This window comes from Myotis yumanensis, unplaced genomic scaffold (assembly GCF_028538775.1).
Source record: "Myotis yumanensis isolate MYYU_CA2020_CCGP unplaced genomic scaffold, mMyoYum1.0.hap1 SCAF_6, whole genome shotgun sequence".
NCBI classification, from domain to species: domain Eukaryota; kingdom Metazoa; phylum Chordata; class Mammalia; order Chiroptera; family Vespertilionidae; genus Myotis; species Myotis yumanensis.
In genome coordinates, this window is record NW_027223757.1 from 6,883,901 (window position 1) to 6,908,641 (window position 24,741).

General features: G+C 44.9%; 1 protein-coding gene across 3 annotated transcripts in view; it reads left to right on the forward strand.

Moving 5' to 3' along the window:
- Positions 1-24,741, forward strand: part of CNKSR3 (CNKSR family member 3) — a 74,964-nt gene that overhangs the window by 20,214 nt on the left and 30,009 nt on the right. For 2 of the 3 annotated variants that reach the window (XM_070417433.1, XM_070417431.1), the window contains exon 2: positions 21,988-22,151. The exons of the other annotated variant lie outside the window; for it this stretch is intronic. In XM_070417433.1, the coding sequence (XP_070273534.1) occupies positions 21,988-22,151 (164 nt within the window). The remainder of the gene's footprint in view (positions 1-21,987; positions 22,152-24,741) is intronic. 3 annotated transcript variants of the gene reach the window in all.

Here is a 24,741-nt window from a genome sequence, read left to right on the forward strand (position 1 = left end):
TTATTGTTGTGTTGGCGGTTGTCATTTTTTTTTTTTTATTTGACAGCCTAAGGGGAAGGAGGTCAGTGCCCCTGACTAAATAACTAGTCAGGTAGTGCTTTTATTTTATCTTCACCTGAGGATATGTTTATTGATTTTCGAGAGAGAGGAAGGGAAACAGAGAGAGAGAGAAACATTGGTCGTTTGCCTCTGGTATGTGCCCTGACCAGGGATGTAACCCAAAACTTAGGTATATGCCCCGACCAGGAATTGAACCGGCAACCTTTTGGTGTACAGGACGATGCTCCAATGAACTGCGCCACCCGGCCAGGGTACATTGCATGTTTTTAAAAATTCTTGTGGCACAACCATGTGCGGTGACACACCGGTTGAAAAAATCACTGTTCTAGATCAACTTCCAACTTAATGCATTTGCCTAGTTATTTTATGTTTATGTCCTTAAAAAATACATATATTTGTAAGATATCTGTACCTTCCCCTCAACAGTATTATGGTTTTAGAACTCTGTGTAGATCCGTAATGAATAGTTTAACGCACAGTAATTCTAGATGCTATTAATTTCCAAACTTGTACACGGAATTTAAAAGCTGCAAAAATCCATGGAAACTTCCATAGGAGAGAGTTAATAGCCAAGCTAATTGGCAGTTCTGTCTTCCGTGGAACTGGCCATTGAGCTTTCTAAGAAAGCAGGGCTGATGAGTCAAGCTAACCCCCCCTGCAGGGCCTGACACAGCCAGGCCAGGGGCAGCCACCAGGCCTGGTGGCTGATTTACGGTCTGTTTGCAAGCCTGGAAGAGCCAGGGTTTGCTTTCCATGTCCTTGGCTGCTCAGAGTTGCAACAGAGGCCTTTGCCTCAATTCAGATAACAGCAGTTTATTTTCATTTTCATATTTTTCCTCATTTTATTTGGGGGAAGGTACAGGGGGGAATCATGTTAGGTTTGAGGTCAGGGAGACCAGGAAGATCCTTATAGTGAAGAGCTATTAGGTCTTCGGCGGCGCTAAGGTGCTAATCCTGTTTAGGTTTGTGAACCGGAAGATGGCCTGCGTATTAGGAAAATGGGGCTATTTCTTGTCCTCCCCTGGGACTGTGGTTCCAGCGCTGTGAGTTCCATGATTTTGTCCTCGCTAACTAGAACTTTGAGGGTTGGTGATAACCCTGGATCATAAAGTCCCGGTATGTGCGCTTTTGCATGAATACATTGTTCCATTTTATAAAGAAACTGGCCCAGAGATCCTCCTGGCTGAGACCTAGTGGCAGGAGCTAGACTGGAACTGAATTCGCCAGACTCCCACTTCCAAATGATTCTGATCATCCTATTTTCCCAACCTCACCCTCATGGCCCCCACCTCGAAATCCTGTATGATTTATGGCCTTGTAGGTCCCACCCACCAGCAATAGCATGGGCACCCAGATCCATAATTCTGTTTACTGTCGATGTACTAGACGTGGTGTCGGCTTTTGTGGGTCTGGTGATCAGGAGCTCTCAGCCTAGCAGGGAGATGCCAACATGAATTATTACACAATAGGGTGTGGCACATTCCATAAGGGACATGCCTGCAGGTCCAGGAGGTGTTCAGAGGAGCACAGAATGCCGTGTGTGTGTGTGTGTGTGTGTGTGTGTGTGTGTGTAGCTCAGGGTTAGTTGTGTGAGGATGGTTTTAAAGGATAAAGAGCTGGGTTGAGGGTGGGGCCTTCTAGGTGAAGAGATTTAGGAAACCCAGCAGTCCACTGGCAGGGCTGGAGGGGAAGTTGGTAATGGGATCACGGCCATTGTCCACCCTCCCCAGCCTTCTTCAGATGGGAAGAGGCTTCCCAAGTTCACCCGCAATCTTCTATTTTCTTGTTGGGCTAATGTGAAAAGTCTTTGACTGTGAGGGCTGGTGTCATGATGAGTGTGTGTGTGTATGTCAGGTGCCCGGAGGCTCCATGGCTGAGATGGGATCGGAGAAGAAGGTTCAGGAATCATGCTTTGCCTGGAGCTCAGACACCTAGAGGCAGAGGTCCTGTGTGGAGCCTTCCTGCCCTCCCAGGAGGCCGTGGGGGTGAAGGTGTGGATGCAGGTTTGCAGGTTCAGCTTCCGGAACCAGACAGAACTTCCCTTCAGTGTTCTCGGCCTTGGAGGAAACAGATAAGGGATGATAGGAAGCAGCTGCCTCCCACGTGGCCGGCAGAAATGCAGCCTCATGGAGCAGCTTGCTCATCTCAGGAATATGAATGGGAAGGCCTCACTGATTAAACCTTTTGGGGGCCCTGGAATGTGATTTGTTTTCATATATTTACCCCTCTCTCCACTGTCTTTCTGTTGCCTGCTGATTTTACTTTGATTTGTGCAGTAATACAGACTTTATTTTTTAAAATACTTAACCATTATAACTCTAAATAATTTTAAAAAGTATCTAATTTTCCCCTCCCTGGTGAACCCTTCTCGTTTTTCAGAGTTGGGTGTGAGCACCTAGCAGAACCCTTCCTAGGCATTTGCATAAATGTTTATACATATTCATGTTTAATTATTTCCATTGCTATGAATGGACGCAGGCATAGTTTGAACCTGATCCATAGTTCTTTATTTTGCATTTAATACCATCTTAAAGACCTTTCCACCTCACTCCATTTAGTTAAACCTTGAACATTTTAGAAGTGATTTTTAGGTAATGAAACTTCATTAACTTTATCAGTACTTGAGGAGTGGTTGTATGAATCCAAGTTCCTCTAAGAACAGGAACGGGTCCGGCCCGCCCACATTGGTGCTGAGCGCAGACGGGGGCTGCTTTATGGCAGGCTGGTGGGCACCTGGCAGTACATCTCGGGTCAGCCTGATGAGAGGACTGACCTCTTGCTCGGAGAGTTTATTACTCAGTTCTGCTTCGACAACTATTTAGCCTTTTCTTATGCCAGGATCATATCAAAGTGAGAGGTGGCACCATATACAATCGTGAGAGCTGTGAATGTGGGACTTGTATCTTTCTCCAAAGCTTGCTCCGTAATTTTGCAAAGCCTAGGAGAGGTTGATCAATTTTTGACCCAAAGGAATTTTTATGCTGGGAAGTGGGACCCAGAATTGATAAGGGAAACCCTTTGGGAGAGGAAACGGGTCAGGTCAATGCTTTGATGATATCAATGGCCTGCTGACATCATGGGAAGCATTTGATGGCAACTTGGTAAAATTATCTTGTACATTTGAGTTTGCCAGACCCCTGCAGCCCATGGCATTGGGGGCGGCTCCCCGAAGGGCAATAGCAATTGTCCCAGGAGCAGCGGTCGCTGCTGGAATGCTGTCATCGTGACCTCAGTGCTTGTTGTTTAGACAAAGGGGGAAGGCGCCTTCACAGCTTGACAATTTGCCAGCCACCTGCTGCCATTCTTTTTCTTCAGTGCTTTCAAAGCCATCAGAGCCTGGTCTTCAGTTCACTTTTAAAAATAACACAGGATGGCTCAGTGGTCGAGCGTCGACCTATGAACTAGCAAGTCACGGTTTGATTCCTGGTCTGGGCACAGACACTGGTTGCTGGTTCGATCCCCAATGTGGGCACGTGTGCAGGAGGCAGCCGATCAATGAGTCTTCCTCATCATTGATGTTTCTCTCTCTCTCTCTGAAATCAATATCCCTTCCTCTCTGAAATGAATAAAAATATATTTAAAAAATAACGCAGGCATGCATACAATTATAAAAGCTTAAAAATGATGTAATTATGAAGGACACATGGCAACACAGGCTGGTTTTCCTAATCTTCTTCATTCCTGAAGGCAACGCCTTTCTTATAGTCCAATTGCCAGCTGCTGCCTTGAAGTGGGACATTCCAGAGGGCAGGTGGACGTTCATGGTCAGTTACTTAGGTCTCTTATTGGAACTAACTCTTATCAAATAAGCATTAGAAGGACCTTCAAATTTCGGGAGGATGTGGGCCTAGGTCATGGCCTTCTGAAGAAATCATACTCTCTAGACATGATGGCACATACCCAGTTCATCGCTGTGACCTGGGTCTCAAGGAAACGGGGGCTTTGTGGGACATAAAGAAGTTAAAAACATGGTGTATCTTCTGGGGGATGTGAAATTGCTATTTACAGTTCAGGAGTGTCACCTCTTAGACCAGTGGTTCTCAACCTTCCTAATGTCGCAACCCTTTAATACAGTTCCTCATGTTGTGGTGACCCCCAATTTCATTGTTACAAATTGAACATAATTAAAGCATAGTGACTAATCACAAAAACAATATGTAATTATAGATGTGTTTTCCGATGGTCTTAGGCAACCCCTTAGACAGTGGATGACGGGGACATGCCCACTCAATGGTGAACATGGGTTTACATCTGCATTTGTTCATTTATTAAGCACCGGTCAATCTGATCACACAGAGAACAAATCAAGGAGACAGCTGTTTCCCATCTCCATCCTGCTCTTGGGGACCCCCCCCCCTCCCCCCCCCCCCACACACACACACAGTTAGAGGCTTGACTTTCCTGGGGAAGTCACACTCCAGGACGGGCGCGTCACCTGCAGTGGAGGGAAGGCAGAGCCAGCTGGGGCAGAAAAGCCTCACCCCCGTGCTTACTGGTGCCGTGACCTTGAATACAGCCTTGCGGAGCTGCCACCTGTGAACCGGGGCTGCTGAGACGGCCCCTGGTGATTATGAGGATGATTGAGACTCTGGGAGTGAGTTCCCAGCTGATGGTCCGGAATACAGAAAGGCCCAGGAACGGTACTGTGACCTCTTTCTCTCTTTTCTTTTGTATCCCTTTGTCATGAGGTGGGATGGGCCTAGCCCCAGACCTTTGGGTCCTTGGGCTCAACATTGTTCACCAGGGGTAACTTTCTGAGGCTGACAGTCCACCAAGAGAAAGTTTCCTTCTCCAAAAATTTCCCTCCCGGAGTTGCAGCCACACTGTGATGTAGTTGCCTCCCCCCTCGCCCTCCATCAGGAGTCGGGGGGCACTAGACAGTTACAGTGAGTTACAAGTCCAAAGTCTCAGATTACTTTGGCCCAAGTTTGACATTTGAAAGTCTCCTCCAGGTGCTTCCTCTTGAACCAATAAATGTAGAATCCCACGGGGAAGGACACGTTCTTTTTAAAAAATGCCATTTTGAAATCCGCAAACGCCAACCTCTCACAGCCCATCTCTGAGTTCCACGGTGCACATTCTCGCCTGGATTTTTCTCAGGGGCTCGATCTGTGCGGTAATCATTGTCAGCCCTGGTTTGACTCATGCATTCCTCGTGGCTGCAGTCAGATGTGTTTATGTGAAATATGGAAACGATTTCCCCCTCCTCTTTCCTTTGTGCTGGAGTTGGGATGGAACGGCTGAAGTTCGCCTCTGTTATTTCTAAGGGGTCGTCTGTTTCAGGGCTTGAGGAGGGACAGCTGGCCGCGTGGCCCAGACGGGTCCTCCTGAGACCTCGCTGACATCCCCACAGCTAAAACCTGACTCTGAATCCAGCATCCTTACCCGGCGCCGGGAGGCCCTCCCTTCTAAAACTTCGAGTTGCCCAACATTGAAAACAAGTTGAAAACGAAAATAGTGGTCTAGGAATCGGTACCGGAGGAAGGATTTCTTACCCTGAATGTGTCTCCTTTATCCGGAGCCATATGTCTTGTGTCTTGGTCTCTGCTTAAAACGTTATTTTTCTTCTCTTCACCTGCTCTTCCGCTTGGGTCCCAGGAGGTTGGGGAAGGTATAGGCTGAGTTTTCAAGGTCCAGAGTTTAGCTGTAGAAAAAGAAAAGCCAAACAAGAGGGTGTGATCCTCCCCCTCTTAAACCATTTGCCCTCCTGAAAAAGAACGTTTTGTGAAAGCGATCCCAGGCCGTAAAAGAGACTGTAAGCCGCTGGCGTTGTGTCCAGCCCGGCGTTCTCATTATAGGTTGAGCAACCCTTTTAGTGCCTTGGCAGATAGGGTTTCTTCCTTCAGAGCATCATGTTTTCCCAACTGCGGAGTTAGAGCTGCTTCATGTGCCGTGACACAGGGCCAGGTGTCAGGATCATTTTATAGGGGAAGAAACTCAAAAAACTTTTAAGACATGCAGCTTTCAGGGGAAGAAATAAAACAGAAGTCAGTTTTGCAAAGAGTTTAAGTAAAAGGGCACCCATGGGTTTATGCTTCCTTCATGGGTCGGTATCAGAGAGGGCCTAAAAGGGGACGTGCATTTTACTCACTCCTTCACAGTCCCTCAAGGTGTAGCTGTGTGGAGGGACCTTGAAGGAGCCAGAGACATGAATCAGAATATCCGGTCCAGGGGGCAGGGAGGGGGTGATGAGCCCCGCTGGGTGGAGGTGGTGTGGCCGGGGCCCAGCGGAGGCCTCCTCATGGAGGAGAAGCTTCAGGTGAATCTTGGAGGATCGCGAGGCCGTTGCCAGATCAGATAGGAGAGTGGGAGGCCTGCAGAGGCATGAAAGTGGGAAGCGGCAAGGTGTGTGAGCAGAAAGAATCCTAACTCGGAGAGGCTGCAGCTGGAGGGTACGAGAGGGAGAAGGATGGGTGTGGAACTCGGCCAGGAGCCTCGGGCCAACCCTGAGAGGCTGTTGCATGTCATATGGTCATGCTAGTGCCTTTAGGACTTGGCCCCACTCACTTGCAAGGCCCTTCTCTGATGAGTTGATACTTTATCTCCTTTCCCCTTCTTCCTAGCACTGAGCACTGACCTGTTACAGGTTAGGGTTAGTGTGTTTGCTGCCTGGGTCCAGTCACTGGGATGGAAGCCCCACAAGAGCACCGACTTCCTTCTGGTCTGAGCCGTATCCAGCGCCTCAAAGTGCTGGCCGTTGAGTGTTGAGTTGGGGCTTCATCCTCTGAATGTTGGGGAGGCATCAGAGGGAATAAGTGGGTCGCATGAGCATAGTTGGGTGGTAGGAAGAGTAGAATGAATGACACATCGAGCCGATGCCAAGTGTTTCGGGAGGGAGCTCCGTGCACATGGAGGATCAGGGGAGGAAGCACGTCAGAGGTCCCGCTCTCCGGGCCACTTTGGATGGCCCCAAGCTTTGCCCACCTGGTTGATTATCAGTAGCTGGTATCAATCTCATTTTACTGGAGATGTTTTTAAAACTCTACTCAGAATTTGAGAGAAGTTCTGAGAATTACTTTTCCTGTTTTGCAAAACCAATAGCTGCCCAAGGATTCCAACAGAGGTCAAGAGGTCATCATGTTACATAGGTGTGTGCCGAATGACGCTGTTTTGGTCAACAACAGGCCCCATATACTGTGGCGGTCCCCCAAGATGATAATGGAGCTGAAAAATCCCTATAGTCTGGTGATGTCGCCATTGTGTTCTAGTACAACGCGTTCCTCACGTGTTTGTGATGCTGCTGCTGTAAACAGACCTGTAGCTGCTAACTGGCAGCATGGCACAGACAACTATGTACAGAACGTAATACTGGATAGTGGTAATAAATGACTATGCTACAGGTTCGTGTATTTACTATACTATTCGTTTCATCATTATTTTGGAGTGTGCTCTTTATACTTATATATAAAAAAAACAAGTTTTCTGCAAAAGTGTTATACCAGTAGCAACCTCATAGAGCTCATGTTTACTGTGTCTCTTGGAAGAAGCATGTTCTCTTGTGCTTGATTCAGTCTCCTGTCGTTTTCTGCAGTGACATGCTGTGCAGGCTGTCCCATGCAGCCTAGGTGTGTAGAGGCTATCCGATCTAGGTTTGTGTGAGGGCACTCAGTGATTTTTCACACAAGAATAAACCGCCTCATATTGAATTTCTTGAAATATATCCCTGGGAAGTGGCACATGATTGTGATCATTTTTTTTCATTTATTGATAATTCAATGATAGAAAGACTTGATCTCAATTTAATGATCTTCCTTTGAAATGCATCGAATACTTTGAAACAAAATGAGTTCCTTATGTAAAAATAGGTTTTAATAGACTTTGTGATAGCCGATCTCATACCTATTTGTGTCTTGCAGTTAGGTTGTCTGCAAAATGAAAAAAGATAAGAAAGTGAACATTCTGCAAATTTTCATAGATAAGTGATATGATGTACCAGCCTGTTGACTGGGCTTGGAGGAGTTCCAGTGCATAAATTTTCCTGGTAACTAACTGACCGTTCTCACTTTAAGACTTGGATATTTTTTATTTTCCACTCATTTTGGCTAGAAATCATTCTAAAACAAATGATTTACTTTCTTGTGTTCAGAAACAGAGTGCATTCAACATTCCATGAATTTTACGTAATTACTGAAGTGTTTGTTTACCGTAAGAATAATGCAGTGGCGCTGTGTCTGTCTTGGTGAGCGACTCTGGAATGTCTTTTCAACTGCCCCGGGTTTTTAGGTAGCAGATGCTCCTACCAGCACACCGCGTGTGCCTTTCTTGGATTGACTCAACTTGTCTCTTTGAAGGCTGGGAAACAGAATAACTTACTTGCTTTCTAAAACGAGATTAAGTAGGCTTTGGGTGAGGCCCTGTGTGAGAAGTCCTGGGTGAGTCCTGTGAATGTACTTATCATCTAGGCTTAACATTTCAAAGAACAAAGGACTCATATTTTTCAATTCTTCCTAATATTAAACCATCCATATCTGAACAAAATTATACTTTTTCTATTATTTCTAAAATTATTTCTATTGGCCACACTGCTGGGTTTGCAGAGTGAAAAATAAACCCCCAGGCCTCTTACGCTGTTTGTCTAGAGGGCTCTTGGCTTACCATTGGGTTCCCAGGGGTGTGAGGTGAGGTGGCTGGAGATGTTACTATCCTAAAGGTTTGTTTTTTATCTTCAATAACGATGATAATTTATTGGGCATCTACCATGTGTAAGGCATTGTGAGCAATGTGGGGAAATGACTTCTTCCTAGAAATTCAAATTCTAGTTTGGAAGAGGAAGTAATGGAAGAGAATCAGTTAAAGGTTGACCTTGAACTGAGGGGACAGCTTCCAACATAACTCAGAGCTGACGGGAAGAGGCCCCAGGGAAGGTACAGCAATGGGATCAGCCCTGTTTGTCAGAGGTGTTGCATGTGGTGTCCAGGTTAGCATACCTGAGTTCAAGATTGTCTGTACATGCCAGGTGGGTGGGGTGGACAGCAGGACCTACGGGAGGTGAGACAGGTGATCACTTCCATGTGGGGAGGGGGCGGTTCATGGAGTGGGGAGGGTTAGTGTTGGATCTTGACTAATGAGTACAATTGCTGTGTTACAGAAAGCGAGGGAGGGCTGGCCAAGAGGAGCATAATGCCCAGGCTGGAGAGGTGGAAAAGGGCCAGATGTGTGTTGCAACTCTGATTTCTTCTGTTCTCAAGAGAGCTTGTTCATTCTCCCGGCTTCTCTCTCTGAGCCTCCGGGTGGGAAGACAATGGGTTCTGGGGTTGGATGAACTTGGAGCTCAAGACCAGTTCTACCACTTTCTAGGGGTGTCATCTTCAGCAATTTTTCTGAGTCTCTCTAACATCCACTCCCTCATAAAAGGCAGGGAGATAATCAGACTGATCTTGTCGACTCTTTAGAAAGGTAAATGAGACTTGCATTTGACCATGTACTATAGAAGCCTAGACTATGCTCAGTAAATGGTATCATTTTCTTGGACCAGCCCTTACTCAGGGCTCCTGTCTGGAGCCTCTTGGTGCCCACAGGCTGTGCCCACTTACTGACTCACTTACAGTCAGCTCAGCAGGTGCAGGAGGAAAGGCATTACCTCATCTTCTTCCTACACTTCTCTCCCTTTTCAGATCTGTTCACCCTCTTATGTTTCCATTTTCAGTCTGGGTAGAGTTTGAATTCTTACAGTTAACCTCGTTCAAATTCTTGGGTTCATCGTTGATTAACTTTGGCCTTTCATATGACATCTCTAGTCCGTCATCTGATCCTGTCCATTTTTTTCTCTTGTGATGCCCTCATTCCCATGTGCCCTGGGCTCCCATCACTTCTCAACGGATTGCTCAGAGGCTTGTCCGAGGGAGTCTCCGACTTTACCCAGCCTCTGTCCATCTAGCACATTCTTCAAGTACTACTGCAATTCCCTTGCCTTCCATAGTCCTTTGATTTGGCCATTCCTGTTCCATCTAATCTTGTTTTTCATTAGTTCTGCATATGGTAATAGGTAGTATTTGTGTGTGCTTTTTGTGTGCCAGGTATGCGTTAAGGCTTTTATTTATTAACCCAGTTTTCTTTATAACAGCCCCATCAGGTACTATTATCCTTGCCATTTCATAGTAGAGGAAACTGAGTCACAGGGGAATTAAGTGATTGTCCAAGGTTGAATAACTAGTCAGTATTTGAATGCAGATGACTTGGCTCCAGACCCTACCTTCTTAAGACCTACTCTGTCTTCCTTCTCTTTCACCCATATAGACTCCTAGAGGGCCTGGGCTAAGTCATTCACCTCTGCTCACCATACTTCATGCATCTTCTTGATATATAATAGGCACTTACTAAATGCATGCACTGCATAATTTTCTCCTTTCTCCTCTGAGACCTACTTCACACTGCTCTCTCCCAGCATCATGGTGAGAGATGGAGGAGGGGGAAGTGCTCTCCTACAACCTCATACAGTTTGGGGTTTAGATCTTAGACATGTACCAGTGATCTGACCTTTGTCAGGCTGTGTTTCTTAAGCCACTCTAAAATGGGGGTATAGTAATGCCTGCCTCATAGAGTTTATATGAAGTGTGTCAGATGCTCTGATTCTGTTTCTAGCACATAGGAAATGGTCAATAAGCAGTAGCTTCTACAATAAGCATTAGCTTCTACAAGTAGTTGTATTATACTGCCCTCCCCTCCCACTTTCAGCTAACTCTTGTCTGTTCTTTTAGGCCTATTCCAACTTGTATGTTCTCTATGTCACTTGTGTAACTTCTTCAGCTTACAAAGAACTGGATACTTGTTCCTGTTTGACCACTAATTAGTTGTGTGACTTTGAGCCAGTCACTAAATTTTACAAGTCTAAGTTGGATCATGGTGATAACAAGGGTTTTTGTGGATTAAATAAGGAATATGTGACTGATTCTAAGCACTCAACAAACTTACATTTTCTTGCCTTTTTCTCTTCCTTGTCACCAACTCCTTCTCCACTGACCAGCAGAAACTTCATAGCAGCTCATCGATAGACTCAAGAATCTAACTTAGTTGTTTGGAAATTACATGGAAGAAAGGGAGTCTTCTGTTGCATGGGATGGACTGGACTGTGGTCCGTCAGCAGGAAGCTCATGAAGTTGAAGAGCTCCTGCCCTGTGTCCTTTTGCCTTTTTGAAATGTACTCTCAGTGGTCATTCTAAACATGGCCAATCCTTACAATGAATAACAGCTTTGACATCCTTTGAATTCATTCATTCAACAAATAATTCTTGAGTAGTTACTCTATGCCAAGAACGGTCCTAGATATTGAGGGCATGATGATAGACAAAACCAACCTGGTTCTAGTTTCCCTGGAGCTTGTCAATGTTGGGGAGACAGACACCACTCATACAAATATCTATAATAATAAAAGCGTAGTATGCTAATTAGACTGGACAGCCCAAGGACCTTCCGGACGTTCTTCCGGACAACCTCCCGGACAAAGCTGGGGCTGCGAGGGCTGAGGCAAGCTGCCGCAGCTGTGAGGGCCGAGCCCTTTGCACAAATTTCGTGCATCGGGCCTCTCGTTAAGTTACAAAGTGAGATGTGTTATGAAGAGAAAGCAGAGGTGTCATGATTCATAATAAGCGAGATTTAGTGTTGAGAGCCGGGGAAGTATTCCCATTGGAAGGAATGTTTGAGCTGAGGGCTCAGTAGGAGTGTCCAACCAGGGAGTCAGTGGAATATCTTTCAATGTAACTCTCACTCTTTTTCTTTAATGCATGATGCTACTTAGTATTTTATTAAGCTTGGATGATGACAGATGATAATTAGTCTTCAAATCTGGAGGTGCCCAATTATGCTGTCCCTGAATGTTTTTTATCTAACTTGTGTGTTCGTCAGGCTGGAGGAGGGAGGCTGGGAGAATTTGATCACAATCAGGCATTGTGTTTTTCTTACACTCGGGGCCAGTGCTGTCAGTCAGGCCCGTCCAGGCACTGTGTCGCATTGTAGGTCGTGTTGCCTGGGCTTGCCCACCCAATGGCAGGTGCTCTTTATTTTCATCTGTATTATGTGTATTTGCTCGGAAAGTTGTTTTTGTTGAAACTTGAAGAGCCAGGTGCTTGCAGCGAGAGCATGGTCAGACTCATTGGAAATTTGAACACAAAGAAGGGACACCCCTCAGCCAAGTGTAACGAGCGACCCAAATATGACAGTTGTTTGGGGCATTGTCCTCGCAAACCCCCCAGTATAATTATCATTATGGAACTGATTTTTTAATCTTCTTTTTCACAAAAGGTATTCCCTGAAATGTTACAGCCATCTTCCAAGTTGAGGAGCCTGTGATAGCCCTAGAGATGATTTTAGATGGTCTGACTAATTCAAAGGAAGACTGCAACTAACATTTCTTCAACACCTGTCACTTGCAATTTCCCTTTTAACATGGAGAAGCAGGACCTGGGAGACAATTATATCCAGCTAATTATTTTTTCATATTTATGTTTGTGTTACTTTCTATTTATGGCAAGTGATACCAATTTATAGCAGTGATTTAAAGACTAACAATGATTTTTAAATCCATTTTTTAAAAAAATAAGTACTTAGCCCAGCCAGTGTGGCTCAGCAGTTGAACGTTGACCCAGGAACCAAGAGGTCGTTGGTTCGATTCCTGGTCAAGGCACATGCCTGGGTTGTGTGCTTGATCCCCAGTAGGGGCAATGCAAGAGGCAGCATATTGATGATATTCCTCTCTCATTGATGTTTCTATCTCTCTATTCTTCTCCCTCTCTCCCCCCACCCCCGTCTAAAAAATCAATAAAAACATTTAAAAAAACCTAAATACATAATAGTAGAAATGACACTCAAATTTGTCAAAATCAGAAAGTTGGTTCTTGAATGACTGAAGATTGGGAATACTGCCTTGGTGTAATCTGGATTTTTTTCCCCCTGCTCTCTGGCATTTGGTTTCTATTTCTAAGGGCCTCTTTTAAATTTGGATGTTAAAATCTGATGACACCATAAAATATTACTTCATACCCACTTGTATGGCTCTAATAAAAAAAGATGGATAATAACAAGTGTTGGTGAAGATACGAAGAAATTGAAACCCTCATAAATTGCTAGTAGGAATGAAAAATGGTGCAGTCCCTTTGGGAAAGATTTTGGCAATTCCTCAAAAAGTTAAACATAGAGTTACCATATGACTCAACTATTCTGTTTCTAGGTAGGTATATACTCGAGAGAATTGAAAACATATGTTCACATAAAAATCTTACATGAATGCTCATAGCATCATTATTTATAATAGCCAAAAGTAGAAACAACCTAAGTGTCTATCAGCTGATGAATGGGTTAAACATGATGGTATAACCATACAGTGGGATAGCCATAAAAAGGAATGAAGTATTGAACATGCTAAAATGTGGATACACTGAAAAGATTGTGCTAAGTGAAAGAAGCCAGACCTGAAGGCTCCGTACAAAATGTCCATTATAGGCAAACCCACTGAGATAGAAAGAAGGTTAGTGATTGCAGAGCTAGGATGGACGAGGGAATGAAGAGTGTCTGCTATAATGGGTATGGGTTTCTTTTGGGGATGATGGAAATATTCTCCAATTAGATAGTGGTCACACAGCTCTCTGAATATACAAGAAATCCCATAATTGTACACTTTAAACAGGTAAATTTTATGGTATGTGAATTACGTATTAATATAAAAATCAGGTAGCATAAAAATGTGTGACTGTTCATAGAAGCCTTTATATTGTCACCACTGCCAATTGCGTTATGCAGTGTATGCAGTGGTCCCCATGTGGCCTTCGAGCCAGAATTCTAACATAGACTGACATGGGTGGGTTCTGCCCCGCTGTGCAAAGCATGACATTATGTTTTTATCTTCACAGTAGTCCTCTAAGATACGTGGGTTATTCATATGTAATAGAGGAGGTCGATACTTAACAAAGTTGAATGGTAGAGTAGGAACTTGAACCTGGGTCTTTACACTGTACTTTCTACTATAATTTATAAACAAATTGTCACACACTTGAGCGGTAGCTGGCCAAGGTCATAGTTGCAAAATGGGGTGGAAGATGAGAATGTTTACTCTTGCCAGATTAACTCACTTATTTGTATTCTAATCCACACTTTCCTTGATGCCACTCATAAATATATTGACTCAAGATGTCTTAAATAACAATATTAGAGTACTTCATAAGTTACAAAGCACTCTTAAGCACAGTACTTCACATTATCTTAGTTTGAAGCTAGGGAAAGTGAGGTATAAACGTAAGTAGCTGCCCTAGACACACAGGAAGTTAAGAAGTCAAGCTGGGTTTTAAGTCAGGTTGTCTGACACCACATCCACTGTATTTTCTGGTTGTTTTGGAGTGTGTGGATCCATTCCTTCTTCATTAATTCAACGATTACTTTCTGAGTGTCCATTTGATGAGCAAGAGAGTCTGTTCACGGAGCTGGAGATATATAGGCAAAGCCACTCTTATGGTGCAGTTTAGAGGGAGGAGACAAACAGAAGACCGTTAGCCTAGTAAGCGTGGTCATTTCAGATAGTGATGTTTTAAGAAGAAAATAGAAGGTTGATATGATAGGAAGTGATTTTGATACATATGAGAGCAAAGATACCTACCAAGGAAGGTTCCTAGTGGCTGACTGGGCTCAAATGTAAGAACAGAGCCTCCCAGCTGTTTGAAAATGGGCCTCCCATGCAAGCTACATTTCAGAGAGCAGCCTGCACCGAAGTGCCTGCCAGCACCGTGTCCCTGCTGGCTGAGCCAGTCCTTTCTTATAAAGGAGTTTCTGGAATCGTATTTCAACCAATAGGACTGAGACTTTCCCTGTCCAATCAGAGCTGTGCAGCTATATTCCCATTAGCATCTTTACAACCGATCAGAGTGGCCCCATTCAAACCAATCAGGACATGGCTTTTGGGACTGACTAATCAAATTGTGAGGATTTGGAATCCACATCTGCATGAGAACGGACCAATCAGGGACCAGGGGCAGAAATTGTGTGTGTGTGTGTGTGTGTGTGTGTGTGTGTGTGTGTGTCTGTCTATAAGTCAGCTATCCTCTGGCACTTTCCACTGAAGACTGCATTTCCCTAGCTGCAGCTGAAACATGGAGGACTTCTTGCAGAGCTGGGCCTTGCCTGAGAGCCGCCTCCTACCTTTGCTGTCCCACAGCCATGCTGATTGACAATTGAGCTGTGATACTATCGAGCTGTTCCCTAGCTGTGCTGTATCACTACTGAGCTGTTTGTCCTGAATAGTTTCCTTCTTCACCACACCCAAACTGGGGATTTCTGTTAGCGGTGAGTTCGTGACAACAATCATTAGTTGGCACATAGATGGACTTTTTTTTTTTTAGATTGAATGGGAGTATTTCACTGAGAGGTGATATTTGACTTGAGACCATAAGTACCTAAGAAAGTCAGCCAGGCAAAGATCTGGCTGAAGACTTTTCTAGAGAGATGAACATTTAGTATAGTGCATATCCTCGGCATTTCTTAAAGAATCACATTTTGAGACTTGAGTTTAAACCACTATTCTAGTCTTCTGTATACACATGTCATTTGCTACTTTTTGGAAGAATGTATGTATACTATAAATAATAATCATAAAATAAATTTCAAATTAAATACTTACTTTTTAATAGAAAAATATCATCCCAGATGTGTGATTTTCTATCAGGCATAAGCCTCATGCAAAATTCCCTCGTAGGAATATGAGCTGTGGTTTTTGCTGGGATGACTAAATGGGTGTTTTGAAGCTCATGAGAAGAAAATGTCATTCTACCAGTGGGCTCTCTTCAGGACCACCTACTGACCGTATTTTTCATGGGAATCCCGAGAGAGTTCATAAGCCCCCCTCCTCCCACAAGTGCTGTAGGGTAGCGTCTCCTTGATGCTAAGTATATATATATCTCGAAGCTGACTCAGATGGAAATCTTTGTTCTGGGGAAAATCTCATTTTTTTAGAACTCCCAAGCAGAAAGCTTTTGTTTCGTTGGTGTTGCCATGCCTCTCCAAAACAAGAAACAGGGAAGTGAAAGGATGGAGGTGGTTTGAGTGAAATATCCTTGAGTTTTGGGCTGGTGGTGGTGGTGGTTGGTGAGGGTGGGGAAGGACGTTCCATGGAAAAGGTTTCCGTGCCTGTTGTTTCACCTAAGGACCTGTCTTGGTGATGATTGTCAGGGCCCTTTGGGCTCTCAGTGGGAGTAGAGTAGCCATCTAATCTGCATTTACTCTCCAAAGCTTCCTCTTCCTCCTTTCTGTCTGGTACCTGCTTCCTGTATTCCCACCCCGTTCTCTCTGGTTAACTCTTTTTCTTTTTTTAATATATTTTATTGATTTTTTTTTACAGAGAGAAAGGGAGAGGGATAGAGAGTTAGAAACATCGATGAGAGAGAAACATCGATCAGCTGCCTCCTACACACCCCTACTGGGGATGTGCCCACAACCAAGGTACATGCCCCCAACCGGAATCGAACCCAGGACCCCTCAGTCCGCAGGCCGACGCTCTATCCACTGAGCCAAACCAGTCAGGGCTGTTTAACTCTTTTTCATGGAACAGCACTCCCAGACTTTCTAACCCTCTGTAAAAAAACCGAAAAAAGTGGAGGAGAATAGCTTAATAATACATTTTTCTTCATTCATCGTTGTCCCTTCCCCACACAAGTTTTCTTTCAGGGATTTCTCAGTTCACTGTCTTAGGGCAAAGCCAGAGTCCCAGGCTATGGTAGAGTGGACCCTCCAGTCTCCTGGTATTTCCTCGTGTTGCAGCATCGTTGCTGGAGCGTGCTCCGGTGGGGCAGGTGCTGCATTCGTTGTTGTTTGTGGTAGGATGCAAGTCGGTACACGAGCTGAGTGAGTGGACTGCTGTCTACTCTGGGAGTGGATCACGGGCAGGGTTTGTTTTTTTCTTTTTTTGTAGCCGCAGGATATACACGTAGGTGTGCACCTGCACCGACAGCGACTTCTCTCTCTTGTTCGCAGTATTGCTTCTTTCTGCCTTTGTCATTTTCTGGGATGCTCATGGCATACAGAAGCATGTCTTTTTCTAAATTCAGGTTTTTGGAAAATAACTTTGGGAAATATAGGTGGAGAGGTTTGTGAATTCCGCAGATATTTAATCCTTTAAAGGCTGCCAATTTTATTGGTGTATCACTACCCTGTCTGGTCACCTCTGGCCTAAAGGACCAGTTTCTAGGGCCACATTCAAAAGTGAAGAGGCTACAAAAGAATTCCATCCAGATTTCTTAGGGGAAAAATAGAGTCCATCAGTCTCACCTGTATTTTAGAGAGTTAATAAGGAGTGTGGGACACCAAATCCTGCAGACCGCTCGTGGATAACATACTCCCCATGTAGGAGCTGGGGTCCCCGGTTTCTTAATTTTCTCATTTGACCCAATGGTGTTTACATGGCCATTAACATTTCTGAGGGCCATCGTGGGCAGTAAACTAAGTCAGCTTAATGACTTGTGCAATTTCCTGTTCCATAAAACTCTAGTTTCCTTGGGTCAGTTAAGAGGACATCTGTGAACATCCTGCATTGGAGGGTGGACAGGCAGTCTCTGGAGGTGCAGAGCAGAGACCCTGGTGCCTGTCCCCGTGGGTGTGAGCCCTGGGCCTGTGTGTCCCTGGGCAAGTCACCTCCCCTCTCTGTGCTCCGGCTCTTCATCTCCAAAGTGGGACACTTTTGTGGGACATTAGGGAGATTAAGGGATTTATATACATTCCGTTTTGGAAAGGTATCTGCCACGCAGTAGGTGACATTTGACCTTTTGCTACTATAATATCTATCATTTTATATGTTTAGCTTCCCTCTTAATTTTACATCTCGGAACACTGATTCCTTCTCATCCATAGTATTTATAAGCTCTATCAATCCTATTGTATTTTGCATTAAAGACTTCAGAAGTTGTTTGGATATCAGTTTTGCAGGGCTGAGGCCGAAAGTCTCCTGTGTTTCCACCAGATGCAGACCTCTGCGTCCTTCACCTGCATTTGCTCTGGCACCATGACGATGCTCTGGAGAGGATGCTGGTACCTTAAGCTGCAGGGCTCCTTCCGGCCTTTGGCTCTTTAGTGTACGTTTTATTTAAAAAAATTTTTTTTATTGATTTCAGAGAGGAAGGGAGAGAATCATTTATCGGCTGCATCCTGCACGCCTCACACTGGGGATCGAGTGCGCAACCTGGGCATGTGCCCTGACCGGGAATCGAACCGTGACTTCCTGATTCATAGGTCGAGGCTCAACCACTGAGCCACGCCATACAGGCTTAACATTGGATTTTTGTTACAGGTCCATGTAGGAGGTGGTATTATTACCCCTGTTTTACAAATGAGGCAGCTGAGGGACTTGCCCCAGGAATCCCGTTAGCAAGAAGTGGGGCTGAGGCTGCAGACCAGGCTCTTAGCTGCTGCCCTGCCATTTTCTGATATAAATCATAAGACAGTGTTTTTCATAATCATAGAACATTGTTTTCCTTCTGCACGTGGGGCTTCTTTGGAAGCATAGGGGTATTTGCAGCCAGGCTTGGTGGCGGTGGAGGAAGTCTGGGCCTCTCACTCTGGCTCCCGTTCTGTGGGAGCCTCTGCTTTGTGATTCTTTTCACATTGAATTATCTGCTTAACTTAATTTGTGTAAATGGAATGTGTTTAATTTCCTTTTACTTAATTATGTGTTTCTCCCAGTCCTGCTAGCCTTTCTGTAAGTTCCCTTTACAGAAAGCAAAAGAACTGGCAAACAGGCCAATAGGTAAGAGTGCAGGGTTTATGGCAGATGCAATAAACCCAGTTTACTTGAAATTGGGGGTTTTGTTTCCCTTCTTTGTGGGACTGCATAATAGTTTGATTCAGCTATTTATAAATGTTTAATTGTTTTTGAAACAATAGGATAACCGAACAATAGGCCATAACGTATTGGAATAATGAAACGGGGCAATACTCTTTAAAAGCTAGTGTATTCATGTATGTGTCCCGTGAGGGGAAAGTCTTAGCTCACCCTGGGTTCTGTTTTCGGGTGGGAAGCAATAGGCTGTTTCTGCCCGGTAATTCTCCTACATGTCGGAGAGCGTTTGATTAGCTGAGGAGAGATCATTTATATTCCCTCAGAGCCCTCGAGGAGATTCCGGCCCCCCTTTTGGGCAAATGTTCTGTTTCTGTCGGTTCTTAATCTCTGATCATTTGCACCCTTCGTCCTATTTGGAATCCTCATCCCATCTCCCATCTCAACCTCTTTTCTGTGTCTAAACTTTTTCCTTCTTGCTCTAAAGCTACTTCTGAAATGCTGCTTCTTCCGTGAAACTTTCACGGTGAGTTGAAAGAGAAATCTGGCCTTATCTTTACTTCTACTTCTTCTTATTCAGGGATAAAGTTTAATGAACTTCCATTGTACACGGTTTCTTCACTTTAATTATAATGGACTAATTTATTCTGCACATGAAAACTGTTTGGCACAGTGAACACGAATTTCAATTCAGTTGGTCACTGGACCTTGTTTATTTCGTTTAAAGGGAAGAGTTGATCACATGTGGGTGAATATGAATTAAAATGTTATTGGGTTTGTGTTGGCTTGTTAGGGCTGCCATAACAAAGCCCACAGACTGGGTGGGTGACACAGTAGAAATTTACTTTCTTGCTGTTCTGGAGGCCGGAAGTCAGAGATCAAGGAGTCAGCAGGGGTGGTTTCTTCTGAGGCCTCCCTCCTTGGCTTGCAGACGGCCTCTTCTCCCTGTGTCCTCACATGGTCTTCACTCTGTGTGTCTCCTCTTTTTTAAGAATGCCAGTCATATTGGATTCAGGTCCATCCATACGACTTCATTTTAATGTAATTTCCTCTCTAAAGATGTTCCCTCCAAATAGTCATGTTCTGAGCTACTGGGGGTTAGGACTTCAGCATATGACTATTGGGGAAACAATTCAGCCATCACAATAGGCAAGGGGAGGAGTGTGGGATATTGGTCATGATCTGGCTTAGAACTGGGTACTAGTAAGTGATTTAGGGTAAAATTCAAAAGAATTCATCTTTGGTCCATACTTTCCCAACTTTTTAGACTCATTGAGATCTGAAGTACCTGCTAAGTATGTCTAAAATTCCATGATTCTTACTGATTATTTAGGAAGATGGTTGGAGAGGAGATTTTATAACCCTGTGTTTGCTGGTAGAATGCAAAAGAGCAGGCCTTTTGTCAAATAGACCTTGATTTGAATTCAATCTCTTTTCTTCTGTATGAAGCTGAAGAAAACTCTGCTATAAAAATCTTTCTCTTGGCCTTTTGTAAGCTCTGTGACTGTGGATAGGTAATACAGTGTCCACAAGCCCTACTTCAGCCATCTGTGTGTTGGACATAGAGTTCTCGGGAGGCTCTCCTTGGCCCTTGGTCATTGTCACAGTTGCCTGCTGCTGATGGATGCTGCCCCTCTGCACACGCCCTGGGTGGCCCCAGGTGCTGAGACCCAGCCCCTGCGGTCCAGGCGGAGCATCGCCGTAAATGCCTGCTGACTTGTGTGGCCTCCACAACCTGCTCCACTCACATGTCATGGAGACCACTTGTGGCTCAAGGCGGTCCAAGTGGAGCAAAGTTTATATCAATGTCCCCAACCTTGCTTGCTGTGCGATGGAGCCCTTCTGCTAGACAGATGTCATTTCAGGGAGGAATGATGACTCATCTGGTTACCATAAAATTCATTGTTTCTTACCTCTTCTTTCTATATTTAATAGTCCCAAATGGTTATCAGGAAATTGTTCCTCTTCCTATATCTTATCAGGAGGCAATCGGGGTAAGTTTGTGGGGCAGAGATGTCGTTTAGCCTAGAACATTAGATTTTAAGACCCACAAACTTTAGTGTTGCCCGAAGTAAGTGCTAGACTTTTATCTACCTTTCTAGTCCAGAGAGGACCCACATAGCAGAGAGTGCGTGTGTGCGTGTGTGCATGTGTGCGTGTGTGCGTGTGTCGGGGAGGGGACAGCAGCATGTTTTTCACATTCATTGTTCTAGTTAAATTGAGTTTTTATCCTTTGTGTTGGGATTGAGTTTATAGCAATCTAGTCGTTTAAAACACTAGATGGCTATTGTTATTAGGCTACAATAGTTGAGCCAATTCCAGTAAAATTTTACTTCAGCAAAACCATTAAAACAAGTTGACCAGAAAGTTCTCTGTCCAGGAATAAAGATTCCCAAGTTCTATTTGGCTTACCTATTTTAATCATTATATAAGAACATTAGAATGCAACCCTGTTGGCAGTAGTATTTGGTCTGGAAAATTCCCCTAAGCTAACCCATTTAACTGCCTTTCTCTGGTACCACTGCTGGATTCTGTATTCATCAGAAGTTTTTCAGTTGCAAGGTACAGGCATGTAGGATATTCTGGGGCATTTTTTCTCTCTCTCTCTCCCTCTCTCTCTCAGATTTGTTTCTGGAAAATGACTGCCAGTATCCCCAAGGTTGTGTCCTTATGGCTTCCATTTGGAAAGGAAGAAAGAGCCTCTATCTTCTGATATATCAAATATCAAGGAAGATTTTAATTGGTTCCTCTTGAGTCATATGGTCATCCCAGAACCTAATACTGGCCGGTAGATGAAACACTGTGGCAAAGCATCTTGATTGGCAGGCCCACTGGGATCATAAGGGCTGGGAGAGGATGGAACCCCCAAGGAAGAGTTGCTTAGCGAACTGTCACACATGTGTCTAGTACAGATAAGTGGCACTGCCGGTCCTCAGGGGGTTAGTGTTTGTTCTTTTAGTTGAAAGGGAATGGGAAGGTAAGTGTCATAAAACTGAACTGGATCCCTTTGGAAACTTTAAGCTGCACCTTTAAAATCTGTCTGAGATGAGAAGATGAGAACACACTTGAAAGGTCCCTCAGGTGGGATACATGTTATATAGACAGTCGAATAGTGGAGCATAATGGTGACTTCTTGGAGAAAAGGCACACAGTGGCACTGATGACCTCCTTTGCTTTCCCGGTAGGCTTAGATGACTGCCTGCAGCAGTACGTCCACAAGTTTGAGCGAGAGAAGATCAACGGCGAGCAACTGCTGCGGATCGCCCATCAGGATCTTGAGGAGCTGGGTGTCACTCGAATTGGACACCAGGAGCTGGTGTTGGAGGCGGTCGACCTTCTCTGTGCACTGGTTAGTTCAGGAAAAGGTGATCTGTACCGGGGTGATGTTCTTTCGAACTTTGTTCTCTTAAATCTCCATTGTTTGCCATTGAGCTTATCATTATCTTCTTTAAAAAGTATTTTCATTGATTTCAGAGAGGAAAGGAGAGGGAGATAGAAACATCAATGATAAGAGAGAATCATTGATCAGCTGCCTTATGCACACCCCCTATTGGGGATTGAGCCCGAAACCCGGGCATGTGCCCTGACGGGGAATGGAACCATGACTTCCTGGTTCATAGGTCCAAGCTCAACCACTGAACCACACCGGTTGGGCCATTATCTTCTTAATGATTCATTGATGTGAGCTGGAGATAATGTGAGAAGGGAAGAAAAAAAATCATTTTCCAGATTAAGAGTTGGCAAATGGGGCCTGTGAGTTAAATCTGATCCATGTCTATGTTTGTAAAGAAAGTTTTATTGGGACACAGCCATGCCTGTTCATTTAAGCATCGTATGTGCCTGCTTTTGTCACACGGGCAGAGTTGAGTATTTGTAACAGGGACCCTGGGCCCCCCAAAGCCTAAAATACTATCTTGGCCTTTATAGGAAAAGTGTGCCTGTTACCAAAAAACTCCTTTAGTCTTATTTTTTAATCTTGTATAAAGAATAAAAAGATAGAGATAGTCCTGAAAGAAAATGTCTACTAAATTGCAACGAAAAAGGGGTTCTGATTTCCACGTCTGTTTTTGTTCCTATAGAAAGCATTTTTATTCTGCACAGGCATTCGTGATATTTAAGTAGCTGATGCCTGTGGGTGAAATAATCAACCTATCAAATGGCAGCTAAATGGGAAAAATGTGGATTTAGTTCCATTTCCCAGATGACTGGGCTTTGGCTTGACCGTGACTGAGTTCAGTCCTGCCAGGTTCTGACTCTTGCATTACACCTGTGGCCGAGGGGGTGGCTCTCGGTGTGGTCTGAGAACACCTGCATGGGCACTGTGCTTGTAGACTGGCTGCCAGGGGCTGGGATCCATGTCTGTCTGTCCTGCTGCCGTGGAAGGGTTTGCACAGACCGGGCCGCATGCAGGTGGGGGTAGCAATGCCCGGAACCCCAGCCAGGGGAATATACAATGACCTCACTGCGGGAAAGAATGTGCTGCCCAGGCCGTGGCCAGCGCGGGCCTGCGCTCCGTTGATTATATAACACGCGCTGCATCGTGCGTCTTCTTTTGCTTAAAATGGACAGAGCCTTGTCTCCTGCTCGGAGATGCACCGAGCTCTTGTTTAGAGAAGTAATGGGGAAATTATTTGATAAATGAGCCGCCACGAGGGAGACGCCGTGGCTAAGCCGGGTGAGTGCTGGCCTGGGAGGCGGGCTCCCTGCCCTCTGATCCTGGCCCTGCTGCTCGCCCTTCACTCTGGGGTCTCCAGGGAAACGGGGGTGTCTGCTTCCCCTATCTGTGTGGACCCGCCCCCCTGGATGGGCCGTAGGCTAGCGTGTGTGTTTGCACTGCCCAGGAGATGTCTAAGAGCCCTACAACTGCATTTTTTATAATACAGTGAAACATGTTTGAGTTCACTTTTATTATGCTTTCCGGGAACGATGCTGTTCAGTCTTCTCTGCTCTTTATTTTTTTTTCTTTATTGATTTCAGAGAGGAAGGGAGAGGGAGAGAGAGAGGTAGAAACATCAGTGATGAGAGAGAATCATTGATCAGCTTCCTCCTGCACACCCCACACTGGGGATCCGAGCCCACAACCCGGACATGTGTCCTGACCGGGAATTGAACCGTGACCTCCCGGTTCATAGGTCGACGCTCAACCACTGAGCCACGCCGGCCGGGCTCGGCTCTTTTGAACCATCTCTCTACGCTTTGCGGTGGGGCTCACAGGCCAGGGAAACCACCTTGAACTCCGCAGTGAGAAAGGGAAGGAGGACGGGGACTGAGGCACGTTGTGTTCAGTGTGGGCGATGATAAAAAACCGCTGCCTCTCTCTGCTTTTCCCCTTTGCCTACCCCTTCAGCCATTAGACTGGAAGGAACAAAGCTGGACGCACGCCAGAACCTAAAGCTGTGTTTTATCTCCTACAATTTCCTTCTCATTTCCTTTGTAGACAAAGTTCTGACCTCAGACTCCTTCTGGACATGCTTGGTGTGCAGGGCGCTCGAGGATGCATCTGACGGAGGCTCGGGGAAGCCTCGCGTGGATGTGTCACTTCTGGGCTGGGGCGGGTTTTAGACAGTTTGACTGAAATATCATTTCGTCTTGAGATCATCTCCCTTTAAAATATTCTTATGGCAGTGAATGTATGTGAATGTATTCATTATACTATCTGTGTAACTCATTTACACCACGGATCCATTTGCACCCTTAATCCATTTATACCAGCTATGAATCGGCAATCATTTTTGCCTTGAAGAATTTGTCCCCCGGGCAGTTAGTTCATGTGTACTTACACTTGGCCCTGGTGTCATAAAAGGGGTTTTTATGTAAACGCAGTTTGGCGGATGTTGATGTTATGATGGACAGGAAGTGAATAGAATTAGAGTAAGGAAAAAACAAAGCCATTAGAAAGTTTTGGAAAGAAAAGGGCATATAGAATGGATAGGAACCTA